This window comes from Furipterus horrens, unplaced genomic scaffold (assembly GCF_987537825.1).
Source record: "Furipterus horrens unplaced genomic scaffold, mFurHor1.1.pri manual_scaffold_5, whole genome shotgun sequence".
Classification (NCBI taxonomy): domain Eukaryota; kingdom Metazoa; phylum Chordata; class Mammalia; order Chiroptera; family Furipteridae; genus Furipterus; species Furipterus horrens.
In genome coordinates this window covers 18,387,103-18,407,730 of record NW_028327175.1, presented here as the reverse complement: position 1 = coordinate 18,407,730, position 20,628 = coordinate 18,387,103, and the positions used below count along the sequence as shown (strand labels likewise).

General features: G+C 33.6%; 1 protein-coding gene across 2 annotated transcripts in view; it reads right to left on the bottom strand.

Moving 5' to 3' along the window:
- LOC150008254 (cadherin-10) overlaps window positions 1-20,628 on the bottom strand; it is a 77,366-nt gene that overhangs the window by 14,582 nt on the left and 42,156 nt on the right. For both annotated transcript variants that reach the window (XM_090278896.1, XM_090278897.1), the window contains exons 5-6: window positions 5,088-5,275; window positions 3,439-3,692 (exon numbers count right to left, since the gene is read on the bottom strand). In XM_090278896.1, coding sequence (XP_090135022.1) covers window positions 3,439-3,692; window positions 5,088-5,275 — 442 coding nt within the window. The remainder of the gene's footprint in view (window positions 1-3,438; window positions 3,693-5,087; window positions 5,276-20,628) is intronic.

Genomic DNA, 20,628 nt, shown 5'->3' with positions numbered 1-20,628 from the left:
AGTTGGAATGCAGCTATTTCATCAATTTATCTCACACACACACACACACACACACACTCACACTCACACACTTTTTTTCAAGGTTTGAGGTGTCAATTTGTCCTGCATTCAGATTCTAGTCTTCTAAGTTCTATTATTGTCATTATCTATTTCCATATTCAACTGAGTTTGGTGTATTTTTAACAAAACAGTTTGTATTGTATGTGTTACATTATCAATTGACCACCTAGCAATTGAGAATTCTCATGAGGAACTATAAGCTCAGATGCAACAGATCATTCCCAGAGGCAAAGTCTTTTTCTTAGTCAGAAAATTGGAGACATTAGTTTCCTCAGAGTAGTAGGTCAGCAATTTATAATGGTGTTTACTAGCCTCATGGTATGAGACCAACGTAGCTTCAGTTTTTTAACTGAATGTCACTGTAAAATGTACACATTTTAACTAAAGATGTTTTAAAAATAAAAAAGTTTGAGATATAAGTTTTTATACATTTGTATCAAATAAATTATTAGTATAAGTATTAAAAAAAAAAAAAAAAAGCCCTGGCTGGTGTAGTTCAGTGAATTGAGTGCCGGCCTGTGTACCAAAAGGTCACCGGTTTGATTCCCAGTCAGGGCACAGGCCTGGGTTGCAGGCCAGGTCCCTGGTTGGGAGGGTGAGAGAGACAACCAACTGATGTTTCTCTCACATGTTAATGTTTCTCTCCCTCTCTTTCACCCTCCCTTCCCCTCTCTCTGAAAATAAATAAATAAGTTTTAAAAATTATTCTGAAAATTTATTAAAGATATTGTATTGGATATCATTCTAGAGACAAACACCAGGTTTATCAATCAAGTTGATGTACTTCAGATAAATGCCATTATTTGTGGGTTTGTCAGCCAAGGCATCAAATAGCTATACCCCTGATTGGTTGTTGCCACTTCACAAACATAGTGTCTTACAAATGTTTCATAGTTCTTGAGTTAGCAAGCATAAGCACCAAGTTATATTTAATTTTCCATATTAAAAAACAAAGCAAAACAAAGTTAACAACACCAAGAGTAACACTGAGTTATAGTATATCTTTTACCAAGTCACAGCTAGTATTTATTTTAAGAAAAGGTAAATTAAATATTATTTTAAGTCCAATTTGTAATACAAAATAGTTGAAAAGATGCCATAAAAATCATCTGTAGTGTTCCAAATTGTATATTTACAGAAATCAATTGAAATTTATTTAAATTAGTTCTGAATAGAATATACCAGAAAGTTATAAAACTTCTTAATAACTCTAGTTCTATTAACATCATATGATTTCAGTTTTGTATTCAAACTACACATCTTAAAGACCATCCAAAAATAAAGCAAAACCTTGTATCTCTATATCTGGAATAATTCACAAATTTAATGCCAAGTTGACAAAATGCATTTACTTATGAAAGACTCAACATAAAGTTTACTTACTCCTTGGAGTGTTTCATTATTACCTGACAATTTATAACATGCCAATAGTATCATCCCATAATTACATTGCATTAAAAAGATACTTTATATCTTTAAAAAATATTTTTAAACCTCTATAGTATTTTAAGTTAACATTCTGAAATGTTCGTTTGCATTTTCTAAATCATGGTAGCATAAAATCAAGTATACATCAATGTTCATGGTATAGATTCTGTCATTAATAATCAGTGACATTATTAATTCTATTGCATATGGTGTACATGAATTGATTATTTTCTGCTGGTCCTTAGACATGCATTCTGATTAATAGTATATATATTAGGATGTAATATATATATTCCTCACCTGAGGACATGCTTATAAGATTTGAGAGAAACAGGCAGGGAGGGAGAAGAAGAAGGAGAGAAACGCTGATGTGAGGAAGAAATATCAATTAGATACCTCTTGTCTGCACCAAACCCACAACCCAGGTATATGCCCCAACCAGGAACTAAACCAGTGACCTTTTGGTTTACAGAACCACACCCCAACCAAGTAAGCAACACTGGCTAGGGCTAAATATTGTATTTTTTGTTTCAAAAATCCACAGCCATTATTTTGACATAAAATCATCACCAATTTACAAGAGCATGAGAATGTATTTCATTTTGTGGAGAAATATCTTCATGTTTCCTAACTAATAATGCTATTAGATTTAAAATAAACCCTTTTTTAAAATATTATATTTCATTTTTTAAAGAAAATATCATTTTAAAACCAAGAACACAGGCTGTTGAAGCCCATTGGGAGCTATGCCAAGAACATGTTGGGTAAGTATTTAATGGGGAAAATTAAATGTGCATATTGGTTATTTAAAAGCCTCAAAGGGAAAAATCCTGAAGAATGCAGCAATTTCAATGAAGATAAATGCATTGAGGAAGAGGAGTTTATGGGAAGTGAGGCCGGCAGATGGGAGTCCTATGTTGTTACCACGTACACGTTTCTTCTGCCAATATGTAACCTGTGATGCCGTATGTGAACAGAAGAAAATATTTAGGTAAAGTTATAGAAATGAAATAGTAATTTATTTATATATATATGTATGTATATACACATACATACATATATACATATAATATATAAAATATACAGCTTCACTGAAGATACTGCAGAACCTACAGAACGTTTAAGTCGAGCTGGAGTCACAGCGCTCATAAATAAGAGGTTCCCGAGACGGCGGGGAAGAGTGCGACTGATCCACATGGAACAAGGGGCAAGCAAATCAGCCTGCTAAGAGTTAAGGAAATGAATGAAATTCAAAATACATGGGAGATAAACAGTTTGAAGTGAGCAGTTTTTTTGATGCTGAACATTGTGTATAGATATCTGTATTTCTTTAAAATGATACAAGTCATAGTGAAAACCTTGAGTCTTTCACGTTTTGTGTGTGTGTGTGTGTGTGTGTGTGTGTGTGTTTACCACATTTCATGTTTTCAGGTTGTCATTTACTCTTCTCTTTATCATATGTTCTGATAACATTCTGATAAAGCCAAAACAAAAACAAACAAACAAAACAAAACAAAAAAAAACACTCTTCTTTGATGGCAGAAGTATGGGAGAGTTTCTAGTACCGTAATATGATGATTATATTCTTTTTCACTGTTAATACTCCTCGCAGTCTCACATATTATTTAAGAAACTGAAAGCACAAATAAAGTGACTTAGTTACATTTCAAATGTACAGATGAAGTAGTAAAATAGTGTCCTTTATCTATACCAGGGATCAGAACAACAAATACCTTAAAGAGACAGGCCGATGATACAGGGCAAGTATCAGGCTTAAGGGCATGATTGGAACGGAAGCAAACTATGAAACTTGTGCATGCCCCGCCCCCAGACAGAGACCCTTATTGAAAGGCCTTATCTTTCAGTACATTAAATATTTTAGTGGAATTTCATGACATCTATATTTACTTCAATTAATTTTCTTAGCATCTTAAATATAGCCATAATTACCTAATGGGGCTAGAAGTAGAATCTGGGTCCCTTGCCATTACAGTTCCAATAATTGTGCCCACTTCAATATCTTCATGAACCTCAAACAGATAGGAGGACCTGCTAAAAACAGGAGGTTCATCCACGTCTTCTATAGAGATTTTCACAATCGTTGTATCTTTAAATGGTCCTAGGTAATAAAAACGTGGATCCACATGGGTATTTTCTGCTTCTACTTTCAGGGTGTAAAGTCTTCGGCTCTCATAGTCAAGTGGCTGTATAAAAATAAATAAATAAATAAATAATAATAATAAAACATTAAATTCAAGTGAGGGAAATTAGATTATATGTTCTTTCTAAGTAATAATATGATTTTTAAGGCCCAGTTGAATTCTAAGTTGTCCGTTAACTATAAAAAATAAAAGTAATAAAAATAATAACACAATATTAACATACCAATAAGATTCAATTTATGTCTTCATTATATTGCATGTATGGTACTTCAGAACATAGGAGAGAAAGACTTTAAATCTCAGAAAAACTAGAAAGGATTTAAAACCTGAGATGGTGATCCATTACAAAAAAATGGGTTGATGGGCTCTCTTTGTATGTGTGTGTGTGTGTGTGTGTGTGTGTGTGTACATGAGCTGAGGTGTTGGCCACTGCTAAATTATTTCTAAGAAAAAAATCAGTTATCTTTTAAAGTTTATGTTATGATATTTCCATTCAGTTTAATGGGCTCCTGGGACCTTATGAAATTAAACTTTTACCAGTTATATGAGATTCCACTTGAACGACTATTCTGTTGCTTACGGAAAAGAACAAGAACACTGCTTTCCCCTCTGTTGATCAGTGTCTATTTAAAAGGGGTTGTGTACCTTGGGCTGTGCAATACGATCTCGAGATAGTTCTGTGATTAGCCAGTGCTTCGGTGGTTACTTTATACACACAGAGTGTTCAGGATACTTCTTCAGGACCTAAATTTTTCTCTGCCTCACTTTTTTCTAATAATGATGGCACTGACTCTATAATATAAAAATTAGTTACCTCTAAACCATATCAATAAGCATATGTTAGCAGAAAAGTTTAATTTATGTAACAGAAGGGAAAATGTGAACAATTAAATTATCTTCCAATCCATGCTTCCTCTTTTTATTAGCAGCTCTAATTATTACTTCATACATCTGGATAGATGCTATGCTACTTCTTGCGCCTCCAACTGTGATGACATATTGCCATTATTAGCTGTTAACTGTTTTCCTTAAGAAAACAATTTTATTATGGATGATTTTTATTAATGTGGCTCAGAAATACAGTCACACATGCAGGGTGAGGCAAAAGTTGGTTTACAGTCATGAGTACATGAAACAGAGTTTATTCTTGTATTGTTATTTATTAACTGTTGTATTATTTTCCATATGAATAACTGTAAACCTACTTTTGCCTTATCCTGTATATTAACTTGCCTTGTAAATTTTGTGAAGTCCCAGGTTTCAAGCTTCAATCAACAAAACATTCAGTCAAAATATTCAAGATCTTTGGCCTTATGTCTCTCAGACTATATTCAATATAAATTACATCTGAACATGATAGCAGATAATGTATGAGAGTACATATTGAAAGCTCTATTGCCTAACAGTTGAATGCTTATTTAGACTGATGCTGTGCACCTTTTTCACAGTTATGATGCCTTCCTGTGTGTCTTTCTCAGTTATGATGTCAAACATTTCAGTCCCATCACCATCGATAATTCGGTATTCGACTTCAGCATTTTTTCCAGTGTCAGCGTCAGTGGCTTTCACACTTCCAATGGCTGTGCCAACTGGGGAGGATTCAAGTACTCGAAGATGGATGGTGTCTGCAAAGAATAAAGAAAATGAGAGAAAGAGAGAAAGGTTTCCCAATAGAATAGTCAAAGGTAAATGTGTTATGAGAGAACATTATAAATCTTAATCTCTACATTTTGTGTTGACTAATTGTTGACTAATTAATAAATTGAATACACATAATAAAAATAATATTAAGTTAAGTCTAGGGGTAACAAGGGGAACTTTGGGGTATTGGTGCATGCATATTATGAATAATGAGTACCAACTTCTAATCGTATTAAGAATTCTGGTTTTAAAAATGAGCGTGTTTCTTTTTTGTATTTGCACAAATAACTACAGATCAGCTTTGAGTGTAGACATGTACTATGTGTATTTATGCAGTTATAACAAATTATAGGGCAAGTAATAAATATTTTTATTTATTGTATTTATATACTTCCTTTGTTGTATCTATATACTTCTCAGCTCATTTCTGCTGCCAGGAAGAACAGTACAAAATTCCAAGGCATCAGCCATCATCAGGAGGAATCCTATGTCTATCTGAGACAGGAGTAACAAAGGATAGTCTGTGGGAGAAATACAAAGATGCCCTTCACAGTGTCAATACAAAAAAACACTAAATTGTGACAAAACCCCCCTTCATTCCAGAGCAAACCAAGAATTCATCCAAACCCCTGGTGCACATAGATGTGTTTCCAGCATGAGCAGCCTCTACTGCTAATGAGATTCATGTTTTAGCACGAGATTATAAACTATGTTACTGACAGATTAATAGACCTGAAGCACCCTTCTAATTATAGCAGTTTCTTGATCATAAACTTTAATAGTTCTCCTTAATATACATAATAAAGTCCAGAACTCTTATGTAATCATGTTCTTGCCTGAGTATATCTTTTCTAAAATATTTTCCCTTCAGTCACTTCCATGAAGATTTGCACCAAACTGGACTTTTCTAAGTTTTCTTGTCAAAACCTAATTTCCTACATTTCTCTTTACAGTTTTTTGCATGCTATTGCCCTCGTGTGGAATTCTTCCCCCACTATCCTCATATAACCATATGCAATTAAGCAAACCTAAAAAGTGGCAATGTTATGGCCTGAGTTTTTGGACACCTGTGCTCATCAAAATTATATGTTGAACCCGTAACCTACATTTAGTACCTCAGAATGTGACTATATTAGAAGACAGGACTTGAAAGAAGTACTTAAATGAGAACACTTAGGGTGAGTGGGCCTTAATCTAATATGATATTGTTCTCATAAAACAAGAAGATCTGGAAACAGGTACAAAGGGAAGACCATTTTGAAAACATAAGGAGAGGACATCTACAAAATAAGGAGAGACCTCAGAAGAAATCAGCTCTACAGACATCTTGATCTTGGACTTCTAGATTCCAGAAGTGTAAGAAACTAAAATATTGTTGTTTAAGCTACTAGACTGTGGTACCTTGTTATAACATGGCAGCCCTCACAAACTAATACAGGCACCTCACACCTACATCTGCTCAGTTACAAAAGCCAGTCTCTTTCTAGGAGACATCATGAAGACTCAATTTCTACCACATTGCAGTTAGTTTGTTAGTCTGTGTTTTTTATTCCTTTGTCTGTGTTTTTCTCTCTACCTTTGGTAACATTGTTGAAAGAAACTCTCAACTCATTCTTTAGCTAATGTGTTATTGGTTCTCTTTGCTTTTGCTGGTTCCTCTAGAAACACCTGTCTCTGGATAGTCTGATGCTTTCTCACTTCCCTCCTTCAGAGGACTACTTAACTGAGACCTCTTTATATGCTTCCTCTAATCATCTTAATGAAAATAACCTTATTAAGATTAACACCCCCCCCATCACTGTTCATGCCACTTGCCACTGATAGGCATTATATTATTTACTTACTTATCTGTATGTACCATGAGGTTGTGCTACAGAACATGTGCTTTTTTTCCCATCATTAAATCCCCACTGTATTTCTTTGCCCAGCCACTATATACTTACTTACATATTGAATAAATGAGTAACATCTTAACTATCCTACCAGCTTCTACACTTGGCCAAATCCAATCAAAGCTCAGATACTTTGCACCCACTGCAGCAGTATTAGCCTTTGGAAAACAGTTAAGTATCTCGATAATTATTCAGAGCTTCCAAACATTTTGATTGCTCCCATCGGGCTTAAAATACATCAATAGTTACTTGCTGAATACACTTAGCAAATACCCAGGGCTACATTTAAGATGATTGAGAGAGGACTGGGCAGACTTTCCCTAGGACCAAGAGTGCCAACTACCAGACTGGAAGGACTTCTCATAAGGAATTTGTCTGCTTTGCCCTATCTCCTTGCTCATGAAGTATATGCCTCTCCTGACTGGTACGTGTTGTGGCTGGAGACAAAAACAAACAAACAAAGAAACAAAATATATAGGTTGGCCCACCATAAGTTGACTCCTCGTTCTTGTCATTCTTTCCCTTAGTTTTCTTCATAAAACTGGTCTCCATTAGGCTTTTCCGATGTTCTTTTCTTACTTCAACTTACTATGTTTTCCTCCCTATGAAAGATTCCATACAACTCTTTGCCTGACAACCTCTGACTCTTCCTTTTGATACATACCCATTTCACTATACTTCTACCCCAGAACATCATTAAATCTAGTCTACTTACTGCAAGAACTTTCCTTAAAAAATTAAATCATATAGAAGCGGAACCTCAGTACACTGATTTATTACATGGTAACAGAAGTAGTCTTTCTATAACACATGAAAAATATCACTGCTCTATTGTAAGCACTTATTGTTAGAATAAATTCCTAATTTTTTTCTATTTGGAATATGTATTAAAAACTTACATGCACTATCTAGAGAAGAAAGCTTCTCTTCAAGCATACATGAAATGTTGAACCCAATTTTATAGAGTATTAAGTTATTAGACAAGTACAAATAAATAAGAATCTCCTATGTCTTTTAACATGCTCCAATTAAAGTAGAGATTGATACACAAAAGAAAACTCTGGAACATTCACATTCTTGAAAATTTAAAAGAAAATTAAAAATAACTTCTATGCAACTGGTAGTTCAAATAAGATGCAAATTTGGAGACTTAAAAATTGAAAAAGCAATGAAAAGAAATTAAAGCAAATGATGCAAAGAAAATGATTCTACTTATCAAAAGTAATTTATAGCTTCATGCACAATGTCTTCTGGAGAAAAGAAAAATGTTTCCCAATCTTTTATACGAGATCAGTGTAACCCTGATTCCAAAAGCTGGCATGAAGAGCCTAATAGTTTTATAACTTTTAGCTAGTTCATTTTTAATTTTCAATTCACAATCACTAATATAAAGCTTAGTTTATGAGAAATGCTACTTTAACCATTTCACTATTAACTCAATTCCAGACTTTTTTAAACTTTGCAGCTTCTCCAGTAAAGTCTTTCCAGAGATCCCACTTGGCATTTCGTTATCATGTCTCATACACCTTTAATCTGTGAGAGTTCTACAGTCTTTCCTCATCTTCTACCAACTTGACTCTTTTGGATAATACAGGATAAAATTCACTTAATTTGAAAAAATATCTTCTGATTGGGTGTGTCTCCTATTTTCTCAGGATTAGATTGATGATATGCATTTTTGCCAAGGATTTCACAGAAGGAATTGGTTCTCAGTGTATCATATTAGGGAATAAGTGATGTCAATATATCTTATGACTGATGATGCTAACCTTGATCACTTACTTGGTTAAGAAGGTGTTTCTGATAGTTTTCTCCTTTGTTAAGTAAATTTTTTCCTTCATAATTAATATATGTTGGCAGATATACTTTAGGTTTATGCAAATACTCTGTCTCACTTCAAAAATTTGCCCATTAATTTCAGCATCACTCAGTGGTCTTGCTGATCATAATTAATACTGTGGTTTGCTAATGGCAATTTTCTTCATTATTTCTACACTTAATATTGGGAATTCTTCTACAAAGAAAATCTACTCTTTCCTCCTATTTATTTATTTATTTAATATTTATATCAGGAGTCAAGAACATTTGTGTTGTGATCCAAAAAATTTGTTACTTATGCTCTGTGCAAATTCTTACAGGCTAATCATTGGGTGATGTTTTAGCTAGCTCTGATGTCTTTTCAACATAACTTCATCATTTTTGAGTACCTCCTTAATTCCTGGCATCACAAAACATTATGGGTTCACTTTGTATTTTCTCTGCCCAAGACCTGAACTCAACAATGTCTCCAGCTAACCCCTTGTTTTATTGGAGTGAATATCATATTTTTGAACTACGAATATTTGAACAGTGAATATATTCAGAAATTTTAATAAAGGGAGTAACTCTTGCTTCATGCTGTGCAAATATGTCAAAAAGCTAAGAGGGAAGGTAACTATTTGTTTTAGACCTAAGAAGTCTAATTATGTCTTTGATATAAAAATTTATATAACAGTAAGTTATTTTCTGTTAATATGTTAATTGATCTTTGTTTTAGAAATAAAATATCTGTATCTTTCCAAAGAAATATAGATTGCTATGGCTTACAATATTAGTATTTAAAACTGTCCAGCATGAGTCGTCGTCGTCGTCGGCAGCCGTCCGTCTCGAGAGACGATGGTGTAGCTTCTTGAGAGTCTATCTGCACCGCCAAGAATGGCTGTGCAGTCCGACTCGGGAGTGACAATCCCTGCCACACTTGTTACAGGTGAAGGCAGATGGCCGTTGTAAATCTTTTATAATAACAGAATAAAAATACTTATATAGGAACGCTGTTATTAGAAATTGTAAATCACCTGCACAATTTGCTGTAATTCTTGTCACACAAAAAGGCTTAGAATTCCACTTCACTAGCATGGAGTAAAACCCTAATGCCCAAACACTGGTCGGGAATGCAAGTATTTTTCTAAGTCTTCTTGAAAATCTATTATTTTTAAGTCTGAGGAATGAAAAGAAAATTGAGATTAGGGTGTTTTTGAGAGAGAAATTAGGTGCTCTATCAAATTTTAATGGGGTCATAGAAAAGCACAAAGAAAGCAATCTACTTGTTTCTACTGGCTACCATTTTGAAAATTTGATCATTTATAAGAAAATTTAGTTGATTAAATACATTAAACCAGACCTGATTTTTGGCAATGCAAGCTAGATAATTCAGTTCAACTTTTTTAACCAATAAACAATATTTGCAGATCATAGACAGAGACAAGGGTACAAAGTTTTAAAAATAAATATAAACTCCAAATAAAAAAGAAACGAGTACTGATTAAAGAGAGTGAGAGCAAGAGCTAGAGAGAGAGACAGAGAGACAGCACAAAATAACAAAAGAAACATTTTATTGTTTAACTTTACTGTCACTTAGACTTCACTGCATTGTCTCTGGGAATTTGTTCTCCCACTTTTTATTTTTAGCTTGGAGTTTTCTTGAGATTGCTGATATTTTTAGGCACATTCTTAGATTCTGAAAATCTGTCTGCTTATTCTAGTTCTGGTCAAGAATCCAAATTTATTTATCACTTCATTTTATTTCTTGGTTAGTACAGAAGCTACTTTTATTCCAAAATTTATTTTATTTTGATTAGGGTTAGTTTTATCCATGTTAATTTTCCACACCTTCCAAGACTTAACCAGGGAAGTAATCATGCTGTATTGGTTCATATTATAATAAACCTAAATGATATATCAGTTCTGTTCCACTGTAATTTGTTGGAAGGACACACACATAGTAGTTGAGTTGTATGTGTTCATACATATATACATACATATTTGTAAATATATATATTTATATATTTTCCCCCTGAAACATTAATAGAAGTTTTTTAAGACATCTATACTTTTCAGAGAAGCCATGATTGATCTCGTCAACAAAATAGTATAAACTTAGTTCTTCTGTTAAGTAATTCAAAAACCTATGTTACATAAATATATGTTATATACACATATACAATACACACATTCATGATTGTTTTGTTTATAGGACAACTTTAGTAATTAAGTTACTCAACAACTATGTATTCAGTGTCCAATACAAATAATTCAATAATACATTCTTTGGAATTATGCTCATCAACCAAAATGGGACAAGATTTGGGGGTCTATTTCAAAGTATAAAAAGTACATTTCTATATTTTAAATGTATAAAGGAGCTATCCATTCATACTTTCAATTTATTTCCAAGACTAGTCCATAGAACACAACTATCCCAGTTTGTCAAGCAAACTGAAATTAATTAAGAGTCTGCAAGGGTGCTTACCAGGCACTGTGAGCAGCAGGAGGGAAACCAGAGAGCAGACAGATTGTTCTGCACACAGTGACAAAGGGAAAGTAGTGCCTGTCACCCATCTTTTTTTTTTTTTTTTAATCTTACAGCTGATGAAGATTTAATTATGTGGTATGCTTTCTGTTTTCCTATCAGTTCCAATTTAGTTATTTTAAATTCATTCCCAGGCACCAGATTAAATCATCTGCTTTTCTTTTAATGTTCAGGGCAGATAAATACTTCCTCTTGGTGACTGTGTTCTTAGTTTGGTTATCAAAGTAAGTACAAAGGCATAAAAATGAGGAGGGAAGAGGTAACTGCCATTTTTGTAAAACACGTGGAAAGCTATATTTAGAAGTAAAAATCTAAAAGGTAGTATTGTGACATCTTCTTAGGGACTGGGCAAAATATATGGCTCTTTAAATTAGTGCACTTGGAGACTGCTACAACCTCACACATTGCAATTTTCATTACTAAAGATTTCAAACAATTTTAATGCATTTTTTGGCTTTTTAGGAATCAAGACTAAATATCCCAGATCACTTGTTCTACCCCAAGTTTTATCAATAGGACCTTTGCATTTGAATATTAAGAAACACTCCAGATTTGTGTACCAGAATTAGAAGAAACTGACAGTTTAACGTAAGGGGCTCTGGAGAAAAAACATGACAGGCGTCATAAGAGATGTGACAGGCTGAGCTCCTCAGGAACAAAAAAGTGATGCCAGGAAACAACAGAGTGGGCAACAAGGGCAAAGTCAGTTTTTGAGCTTTGCTACGAATAGCTGCTGTTTTGTTTTATTAATAAAAAGCAATGAGGTTCAAAGAGAGATTTTTTTTTCCTTTGTTCCTGCCCTTGTTTCTGTTCACATTTGTATTAGAAATCTGCTTTTCCAGAGTTTAGATTAAATACACACACACACACACTATGAATCAACAAAATAATTTAACATTAGCTTAATTTTTGAAATCTGCTTTATATGTAATCTTATTGTAACATCTCTATGCTGCGTAATAATCTCAAACAATACTTGCTTTAAGAAAAATTACACAATCATGCGTGTTTATAAACCACTCCATTGTATAATGTTTAAAAGATGTTTTTTAATGAGCTTAACAGGAAGAAATTAAAAACAAGATAGCGCTCCTTGGAGGAAACTGCGGAGTAGTTAAGGAAATTATGCAACGCTAAATGGGCACTCAGGAGAGAGGAGAGGAGAGCTCAAAGTCACACCAGAGCCCGACAGAGGATGCAGGCTTTGCAGCTGAAGACTCCCACCAGAGAAAAGACAGAAACCTCAGTTTGTGAGCACTGGAGACATGATCACCAACTTAGCTTTGGGCGTTTAAGATACATTAGATCAAAACGAGCTGTTGCAGCATGTCTTAGTTTCCTGTTCACGCCACTGAGGAAAGTAACAGGCCAAAGCCTTTAGGAGAAGCTGCCATTGATCACCAGAGACTAGGGAATCCTTCCTGGTATATTTCTTTGCAATTGTCTCTAAGTTGATTGGCATCAACAGATGCACATAATTGCAATGTGTAAAAACATAAGTGTGTAGACTTGGGAGAGGTTTACGTAACCTTAAATTAGTCATTCATAGGCATACTAAGTTGTATCAGGTATTCAATCTCTGCAATGTGTCTCCAGGTAGGCATAGTAAAGACTATAAGAGCAGTCTCATTGAGTCTAAACATATTTGCACAGTGAGTTTCATATCCATATACCTATATCTACCCAGGGTTTTTTTTATTTCCAAGTTTGTTCCAGGGGAAGCCATAATACAGAAGAACTTTAAATCTCATTATGCAAAATGTCAAGTAGTCCAGTCTAAGACAGTTTTCCTCTGGAATAACTGGAGAGTCTCAGGTGGATTTATGTATAATTTCCATGCAAAAACAGGGTTATAGTTGTGAATATGTAACCTAGTTTATTTCTGTATTATTTATTAATTACTACATTATTTTTCACAAAAACAACAGTAAACCTACTTTGTCCCACCCTGTACATTTCATCACACTGGCGAGATTGTATATTTCCCCAGTTACATCACTCTAAATATTTAGCCTAATATCATACTGTTTTCACTCGTATGTCATGTGTGCATCTCATTTCCGGATCTATTAGATATTTAAACCCCACTATCCTTCTACAGGCATCTCAATCGAAAATATTCAAATCAAACTAAAATCCTTGTCTTTCTCTTCATAGAAGCTTTGCTGGTGAAAGTATCTTTTGCTCTCTTCTCTTCCTCTGAACTTTTGGCGACCCAATTACGGGGTCTTGTGTGTCACCCACTTAAATATTTCTCAAATCCCTCCTGTCCTCAGCATTAGTTCAGACTCTCATCAACTCTTGCTTTTCAGATCCAAGCAGTATGCTAGATCAGAATAATTAAATACCACCAGAATAATTAGTCAAAATGAACAAATATGCCTTGTGCTCTCTTTAAAAAATGGCTCCTTAGATAAGTGGCATTTTATTTTTGCATCAAACACCTTTCATGATGTTAACACCGCCTGTATCTCCATTCTCATCTCTCATGACACCTGCTTCAAACCTGGGGTCAAGTGCACCCAATCGCATGCATTTTCCTGACAGACACTTTTATTCCTCTTGTTCCCCTAACGAAAGACCCCTTGTTGTCCTGCCTAAAAACCTCTCAAATCATTTCTCTTTCTTTCCTGGTCTTCCTACATATGAAAAGTTTATCACTTCATGACTTGGGTTTTAAATGACGATTACAGCATATATGTCACTGCATCATTCTCCAATTATATATGTGTACATAAGTTTATATAATGCACCTACATGTATGGATAGATATACTTTTCATAATATACACACAACCTATATCTACATACAAAAAACAAGAAAAAGACAGAGGTAATGTATGTGAGAGAAACTAGAAACTACAATGTAACAAATTAAAGGTGCATGTGTGTGTTCTGAGAGAGAAAGAGACACAGAGAGAGACAGAGAGATTGTGTCTGCATAACCTTTCAAAATATAAACTGTTTCTGGATGTATCCTGTCTCTTATTTCTCACTTTAAGATTATTAATTCAGTTTTATTTCCTAGTGTTTTTCCTGCCATGTAGTAGGGTTTCATGGTAGGAAATAAATCAAGGAATGCTTTAATAACATTATTTTGTTGTCATTCTTACAAATTATAGGCATTGAAACCATGGCAAAAAAATTGTCTAAATATTAGAGGGCATTTTGATGGTAACAGTAAAAACCACAGCTATATTAACCAATATAAATTGTAGGGCAGCGTTTTTGATTATAAGAATTTTTTTTCTGGATAAAAAGAAAAAAGGACATTTTTAATTTCATTCTCTTTTTCTCATGCTGAAGCATCTTCCTTGGGAAATACCTGACTATTGCTCTTGGTGAAATGTGCTTGATAGTTTTGAAATATGCAGATCAGCCTGGGGCCTACATTACCTTGGAATCCCCAGAAGAGGAGAGGTTGACTCTATTTACAGAGTGAAAATCAGCACTTATTAAATCAAATCTCTCTCATACCAGGCAGGGATTAAATTAGTCTCACAGCTCACTGAATGTACGTGTCTTAAATCCCTATGTATATGTCACATAGACATATCCTGGATATACATTGTCTCATGAAAACTTGTTTATTTTTCAGTCCACACTTGTTTACATAACTGATCCCAGCTAAGGAGCCAGTAGTGTTTAGTTCTAAGGTATTTTAAGAACACCAACTAGCCAATGTATTTGTATTGAAATTCATAGACATTTAAAAAATTCAGTATGCCCAACCTGAAGTTGTTTATATAATATATACACAAGTAGTGTATCATGAAATTAATTAAATGTGGGACACACTGGAGAAGGTAGAGTCTTTGATGTACCAATTTCTTTCTTGGTATAATGCTTAAAAGTACAGATTTTTGAGCCAAAGAATTTGGGTCCCCAACCTCTTATTTATCTCCTGGCTGTAGAGCCATGAACAATCAACTTAAGTTTATTTGTCCTGGTTCTTTAATTTTAACTAACTACACAAATGAAATAATAAAAAAACCTCATACAGATGTCATGAAAATTAAATGAGTTCATATTTGTATTATATTTTATGGTGTTTAATACACACTCAAATACTTCATTTTATTTAAATTTGGTAAATCAGAAAATCTATATTTATGCAATTTAATGCACTAAATAAAGTCAGTCAAGGTAATTCAGATAAAAGAAACAGATATAAAATATCTTTTAGGCTCTGAGTGACTCTAGAATTGCTTACTCTTTCTTGTGAATTGGTTGTAGTTGTGTATAATCTTTAGAGATAATTTGTTGCAAAATCTAAAGACATGATATCAAAATATCCAGGAAATTAGGTTTTTAATAAATGTATTTGCACACCCAAAATGTCTCATCATCTATTATTTATCTTAATTAAAACTTGTATACAAGTTATGCTGTATTAATTTTCACAGCTAACAATCAAATGGTGAAGAACTGATTTTTGTTACTGTTATCAATAATTGAAAAAAATAGTAGACAACAATAAATTCACTCTTTTGAGTGCACTTGGGTGAGATCTGGAAGCTTACATAATGAATATATCATATTCTTATAAATTTGATATTACCTATATACAACATATCCTGAAATATATCGAGACAAAGATAAATAAATACATATATGATTATCACTCAATCTCATGATATTTTGTCTCAATTTATACATTCCTACCCCCTGCAAAAAGTCTCAGCTCAGCTGACATTACGTAAGTGTACTTCTTACGGGTCTCTGATTTTCACTTGTCTGCCCAAGCCGTGTGCAAACATGTTTGTGTCAATACTAATAGACCAGGGACATGGTGGTCTGAGAGCTATGCTCCTCAGGAGCTCACACCAACTGTTAGAAAGAATGAGAATCAATCCACTCTCTTTATCTTTCATCTCTATGATAATATATGCTGGAAAGCAGCTAAACGTGAACAAAGAGCTGTGGTCTCCTTGAACTACGTTCTAGAACTGTCTCATTTGTGGGTTGGAACTTTTGCTTTAGTGGCAGCTGCTTACTTTTCTTCCTTCTTCTGGAGTCCTCGTAAAATATTGCCCCATGCAAGAACTAGAGCCATGTCCCAGGCCCCAGCTGGTTTTCTGTTTGTTTGTTTATTTTGTTTGTTTTATAAATGGATTTGAGAGTCTCAATACATAGCATTCTCAGTTCTTAGCACACTGCCAGATATCATATATACATTCATGTGGTTATCATTTTTTTGTCAACATCTTCAACCTGTAGCTCAGGTCCCCGGATGGCCACTGTAGCCCAATTCCTGCTTAGAACCTGGGATGTAGGACTCTCACGCCTAACCCAGAATTTCTTCTAATACAGTATATTCTTTTTCTATTTGATTTTCTTGCACACTTCAGCTTCTTAATATGCAGGCGTTATTTGTTCAATCCTCCTTCCATCTTTCTTTTATTCAACTTGCTATCTTCTAGCTTCTTCCAAAATTATTTCTACTAACACTAACTGGGATAGATCGTCCACAATCGCCCACATTATGTCAATTCCAATAGCTGCTTTCCAGTGCTCATTTTATTGCCAGTTTTGTCCTTTCCATCCCATTATTCTGTTTTTACTAGAATTATCAAATTACAAAAATATATAAAGATAGAAAACACAGAAGAGCAAACATGAAAATCATCCACATGATCGCTTTGAAGCATTCTCTTTTTGCCTGTGCAGAATATGCCCATTCATAAATAGGTGACTTTGTTAATTTCTAATTTCTTGACCTCTCTTTTCTTATTCTCATGGCTTATAGTAGTTATAAGTAGTATTTTAAGAAAGGATTTAGGTCAAGTGATAGGTTCTCCAAAAACAATTTCCACTGGAAAAGATGCAGTCAGTATCTCCTTCCCCCCGCCCCATATTTGGTCAATGTTGCTCTTCTATGCCCCTTGCACTGTGCCTACTTCCATGATCACACTTATCATTTCACATTGAAACATCCTGCCAGACAATAAGCCACTCATAATCAAGACTCATTAGTCTTCATTTGCTTAATGGGAAATAAAGTGCTTTCTCCTAGAAGGTAACAAATAGATTTCCCCCTTTGCTTATTTTTTTTTAATTAAATTAAAGCACTTGAAATAACCCAGGTTTCTGAAATTATTTCAGCAGAGATATCTTTTGAAGAGTGAAAATTTTATACCTAGACTGAAAGAGCAGGAAATGTTTTTGGAAGTTTTCAGTTGCACGCCAACCTTTCAATGCATTGCCTTTCTTTTAGAATCATACTACGCTGCACGTGTTATATGAATGTTCACCTCTAAAACCACAAGATCATAACAATAACTCAGACCAGACACACAGTAATGTGTTTGTTAACACTAATGAAATTTTACTATTGTCAGTATTACTGTGAGTGAAGGGTCCTATGATCTAATCTCCCATCAACCTCCTTGTTTGGTATAATGGAGCCACACCTGTCTTTGGGTCTTGGCATATATCATTCAGTTTCCAACCTCAGCATTTCTCACAAGCTGTTCTTCTGCTTGGAAGATTTTTTTATCTCTCTGTATGGCTGAGTCTATTTTATCTTAAAGTGTTTCGAAGAAATGATACTTCTTGAATGAGATGTCTCCTTATTTTTACCCCCCAAACATCACCATCACACATGTCTCTTTTATGCAAGACTAAGCCAATACCCTGTATGTATACAGAAGATACTTGATGTAAGTGGGTTTTCAAAGAATGATGGGAGAAAAGAATGTAAAATAGCTGAATAAGTTTTACACTGATAATATGTTTAAAGGATAACATTGGGTTAATAACATATATAATGAAATAAATGTCCTCTGTTTTAATTTTTAGTGTATGACTGACAGAGAATTTAAAATTACATATGTGGCACATGTTTTTGGTGTGTATTATATTCCTGTAAAGCAGAACTGATTTGTTCTCATTATAATTTCATCTCTGAACCTCCTTTACTTCTTCTGTGCATTAGGTATAATAAAAATAACAATGCGTCTCTACAGGTTAGTGGTGAGGTTTCAATGATGTTCCATATGAAAGGCTTAATAAACTGTAGAGCTCTCTCCAAGCCTTGGCTAGTTAATGCAATGATATTAAAAGTTAAAAACTGGGTTCCGGATGTTAGATGACAAATTATCAAGTAACATTCTAATTGCGATGACTGAGTGTTCCCAAGAGTAAGATATGGTTGTAAATATTCATAGGTTAAAAGATAATTGAGAAAATAAAAATCCATAAATTGTTTCCATCTATAACTTAAAAATAATAATACAAGATATAGGATACTCTAAAAATTCTCTACATGTATTGGCTTGAACATCTGGCATTGGGCTGATGATAACCCATATCTGCCATTTGCAATGTGGCCCTTAGTTACTCATTTGTAGAATAGAGGACATAAAACTCACCTGAATGAATTGGTATAATTACATTAAGTAGGTCAGTAAATACCTTGGTACAAGGCTCAATAGCAATGCTATTTAAAAAATATGATTATATATTATTATTATTTCAATATTTATAAAATGTACCTACCAGATACCAATCACAAATTATGACTTAAAAGTAAACAATAACTATTGAATGAATTAAAAAGGTGTGATAACAGATAAAAATAATCAAATACATTTTCATTAAGTGTTATTAACTTTCAAATGTCCATATTTTCAATTTAATTAGAATCTAATTTGCCTATTGAATGCACCAAATGGACTGCCTTTAAGACACATGTGTATATATGTTCCTGAAGACTTAAAATACAGTACTCCTCTTAATGGTCAGTTATTATTGATAAAACACTTTTCAGAAATACTTTTGGTCATTGTAGAATATGCAATTAGTTATGTTCTTTGCTCGTGGATTTTCAGGTCTATTCTTCTGGTAACAGGTTCATGCTAAAAGATGGTCAGAAATATATAATGTAAAATTTAAGTTTAATGTAATTGGGCACATCTTTAGACCTGTCCTGAAACAACTATAAAAGATTGTAATTGGTTTTCTTTTCCCCGCCAATAGTAAATGTAACCTGGAACTGAAACCTGATTATTTGAAATAAGCATAAGCAAACACCTTCTCCCTGTACTTTGGGCCAGACACCACAATAGCAGACTTGATAGCCATGTGCCTGAAATATCCAATAAAATAATAATCACAACATATAAGTATATGATTAGTCTGCTCAAAAAAATTCTACTTGAATTTTATAATATGGCCACACACATGACTTTAAACCATTCAATTCAAAACATGCACTATGAGTAATAACTTTGAAATCAGAAAAAAATAGCACATACACAAAAGAGGTAAAATGCTTTAAAAGAGTCCAAATAATAAAGTGAATTCTTAGACCATAATTTTCTGTGCAATCATCTTTGGTATAAAAATATAAATATCAACAGAAGTGTGATTTAGTACTTTATCACAAAGGTACACCTAAAAATAGGGGATCGGTTCAGAAGTCAATACACAATAAATGCTAAAAATTAAGTAGATAGATCACACTAGAACCTACATTTTTATGCCACATTCCTAACAATATGGAATTTCAACTTGAGTATAGGATCTTTTAGATGAGTAGGAAATTGGCTAATTCTTGGGAGTGTCCATTGAGACCTAATAGAATCCTCTCTAGTTGCACGTCTACCAAAATTGTGTAAGATAATAAATGCATGTGTTATAATGTCAGAAGCTAATTGTTTGTAACCTATTCATGATCTATTTTGAGAATTTTAAGGTTATTTCTATAACACGAAATAGATCTATAAATAGATAGAAATATGAGATGTTTTATTTATGATTGCCCCTACAAACACAGACATATTAAATGGAAATCTGACACAGTAACATTAAATGCAAATCTGATTAATTTATGAAGTTTTCCCTATGTAGCCCTTTCTAATATGTCAAATTAAATTGTTTATTGAAATAATGTACCCTCAAGCTAGAGGAAATAAACACATTCATTGTAGAATTATGACTTACTTTGTTTTCCAATAAAACACTATTTCCTTTTGCTAGATGAAACACATAATTTTATATTATAGTTATAGATGAAGAATATATGTATAGAGAAGTTTTATAATCAGAGTTCTTCCTGTCTCTGAATGAAACATCTGAAATATTTAGTTTTTAAT